Here is a 2,682-nt window from a genome sequence, read left to right on the forward strand (position 1 = left end):
CACATAAGAGTGAACGCTGGCGCGTCGGGCTGCCGCTGCTCACCTGCAATTATTCTTTTTTTAGTGTTTTTTTTCTTGTTTTGGTTGTTAAGTGTCCTTGAGTGTCTTTAAAGGCGCTTATAAATGAAATGTATTATTATTCTTATTATCATTATTATTATTATTATTATTATTATTATTATAAGATCGGCAGGGCGTGTTAGTGTCAGTCTTCAGCAAAACGTGCATCAGTCAATGATCAACTGAGAAGTTTGTCGGTACTTGACCCGGTTGGTGACGATTCCACTGATGGACGAAAAACCACTTCCATCAGAACTAAGTCCCTTGCTTTTTTTTCTTTAGATTTTCCCATCAATCATCAGCAAAACGGTTGTCCGTCAGTGACAGACTGACTCACTGGCAACTTCTGATCAAATGAGCAACAGAGATTGGTTGGTGCTCATTTTTTGCTGAAGCAATTAATTTCGTAAGTAGAGGTACCACTGCATCAATATTTTTCTTTTATAGGGAGTCTTGTACCCATGAAAATACATCAGAGTGCACAAAAAAGAAATCTGAGGGTGGACCACCTTATTTTTAACACTCAGAATTTACTTTAATGTCTCAATTACACAGTTTTCTGCCTTTATACTTTGTTTGAAAATCTACATTTTGGACAAGATATACTTGTCATGTACAGTATTATTTAAAAAGAATCAGTGTACGTCCCATTTCCCTGCAAAATTTTAGTTCATCGACTGCAGTTGTTTTAAACATAGTTTTTCGTCAAATGTTTTTTTTTTTCTTTCTTTTAACCCCTGACCAAGCCACACGTCATGTTAGAAATATGGGGAAATGTGAACTCAACGAAGTTTGGTTAAGTTAAAACTCCTTTCGCCTTTGACCCAAACTGGTGGATAACTGTGTTCAATGCCTTTTGCATTGTATGCAAAGAAAATAATTTAGCTGGGTACAATGGGCATGAAGATTCCCATACCAAGTTGCCCAAGCACATAAACTCGATGGGAAGTAAGCAACAAACTTCCTCTACCACCGGCATTTTTCAGTTTGTTTGTTGTCTCCTCTGCGGTGGTGTCGTGTGAGTAGTCTACTGAATATGCTGCGTTCCTCCACATCTTCCACATTTTAACACTGGAGAACTAAATGAAGACAAATGCATTTTTTTTACAGTCTTAAATAGGTCTGAAAAAGTCTTAAACTGAATATGAAGAACCCTTTTACAACCCTGTAATACGTCAACATTGTGTCACAGGTCTGTGTGGTGGCAGCGCTTCAGGAAAGACGACCGTTGCGAGAAAAATAATTGAAGCCCTCGATGTACCCTGGGTTGTCTTGCTGTCCATGGACTCCTTTTACAAGGTATGCAAGACCTTGCAGGCACACGTCAAGATTTAACATGGCTGTCTCCAGGTGGGCCCCTGAGATGTCATTTTAATTAGCACTAACCTGTTTTTCCCCTCTCTCACCCCTGTTTTTCATCTTGTCTGGTCAGACTGGTTAGTCCCACCGAGGCCTGCGGCAACACGTTACTGTAGTCGTTTAGTGTGGAGAATAAATTAAAAGAGAAAAAAACTATTGGCTTTTGGGTCCCACTGTGATGAGATCTGAAAGGACGGTTTTAATATTAGACCCTAGAAGTGTCTAAGGAGGGCAAAGTGTGGTGAGAAGGGCCATCGTTCCTGCTCCTCGATTTCCCACCCACTGTTGTTATGTAATCCTGTCACTCTGCTTAGTGGCGCTGGAGCTCAGCACAAGTGCCAATTTTCACACTGCCGTGTCCCCAGGGCGACATTGGAAATGTTTTTAAAATGTGTCGAGTTTTAGAATCACGTTTGTTAGAGTTCGGTCACATGGAGAGTGGAAAATTGTATACTCACCTCATTTATTTTCTTGAGGAGTCCACTCAACATCCAAATAGTTGCCAGCTCTGGCGTTTTAGTGTCTGACCACCTGGTGTAGAGGTCACCATAGCACATGATGGTCTCCTAAATTTAGTTCTACTTATTTCTTCTGCTCATGAACAGGAATCTGTATTCCTTAAATCGGGGGTGTCAAAGTCAAATGGACGGAGGGCCAGATAAAAAATTTTGCTGCAAGCCGAGGGCCGGACTGATCGAATGTTCATTGAAAATTTAAAAAATGACCACATATTGTTTATTGAACCAAATTTAACTGACTGAAAACCTAACAAATACATTCCAATATGGTCAGATAAATAAAGCAACATTTTTTTTTTGGCTATGTCAGTAAACTTTAATTTTCAATGGGCACAAAAAAATTTCCTTTGTATAAAAATACCCATAACATGAATGAAAGAAGCCGATATTATTCAAGGCACTATCAATAGTCCGTATTTTCTCTTTTCGCAAAAGTAGGCTAAATTTACTTAAAAGAAAAACAAATAATAGTACAGTAATTTCGATCATTTACTCGAATAAAATATTTTAAAACATAATTGGATTGAAATACAATAAAATAAAGTGCAAAAATGTATAAACCAAAAACAACACTTTCTTCAAGGAGAAGTAACAAGCAGCGAAAGCAAATATTATACTTTAATTTTTAAACTTGAACTGAGTAAAAACTCTTAATATGTGATTGCACAGTATATTATAAGTCATATTCACTTCTTTGAGGCTGAGGCTGATACTTGGTGGTGTGTCATCTTTTCTACAAGTTCAT

General features: G+C 38.0%; 1 protein-coding gene across 12 annotated transcripts in view; it reads left to right on the forward strand.

Annotated features, from left to right (window-relative positions):
- The window catches only part of uckl1b (uridine-cytidine kinase 1-like 1b), a 45,753-nt gene that overhangs the window by 13,243 nt on the left and 29,828 nt on the right, over positions 1-2,682 (forward strand). For all 12 annotated transcript variants that reach the window (XM_019868521.1, XM_019868525.1, XM_019868523.1 and 9 more), the window contains exon 3: positions 1,253-1,359. In XM_019868521.1, the coding sequence (XP_019724080.1) occupies positions 1,253-1,359 (107 nt within the window). The remainder of the gene's footprint in view (positions 1-1,252; positions 1,360-2,682) is intronic.

The sequence above is a fragment of the Hippocampus comes genome, unplaced genomic scaffold, assembly GCF_001891065.2.
Source record: "Hippocampus comes isolate QL1 unplaced genomic scaffold, H_comes_QL1_v1.1 scaffold41, whole genome shotgun sequence".
Taxonomy (NCBI): domain Eukaryota; kingdom Metazoa; phylum Chordata; class Actinopteri; order Syngnathiformes; family Syngnathidae; genus Hippocampus; species Hippocampus comes.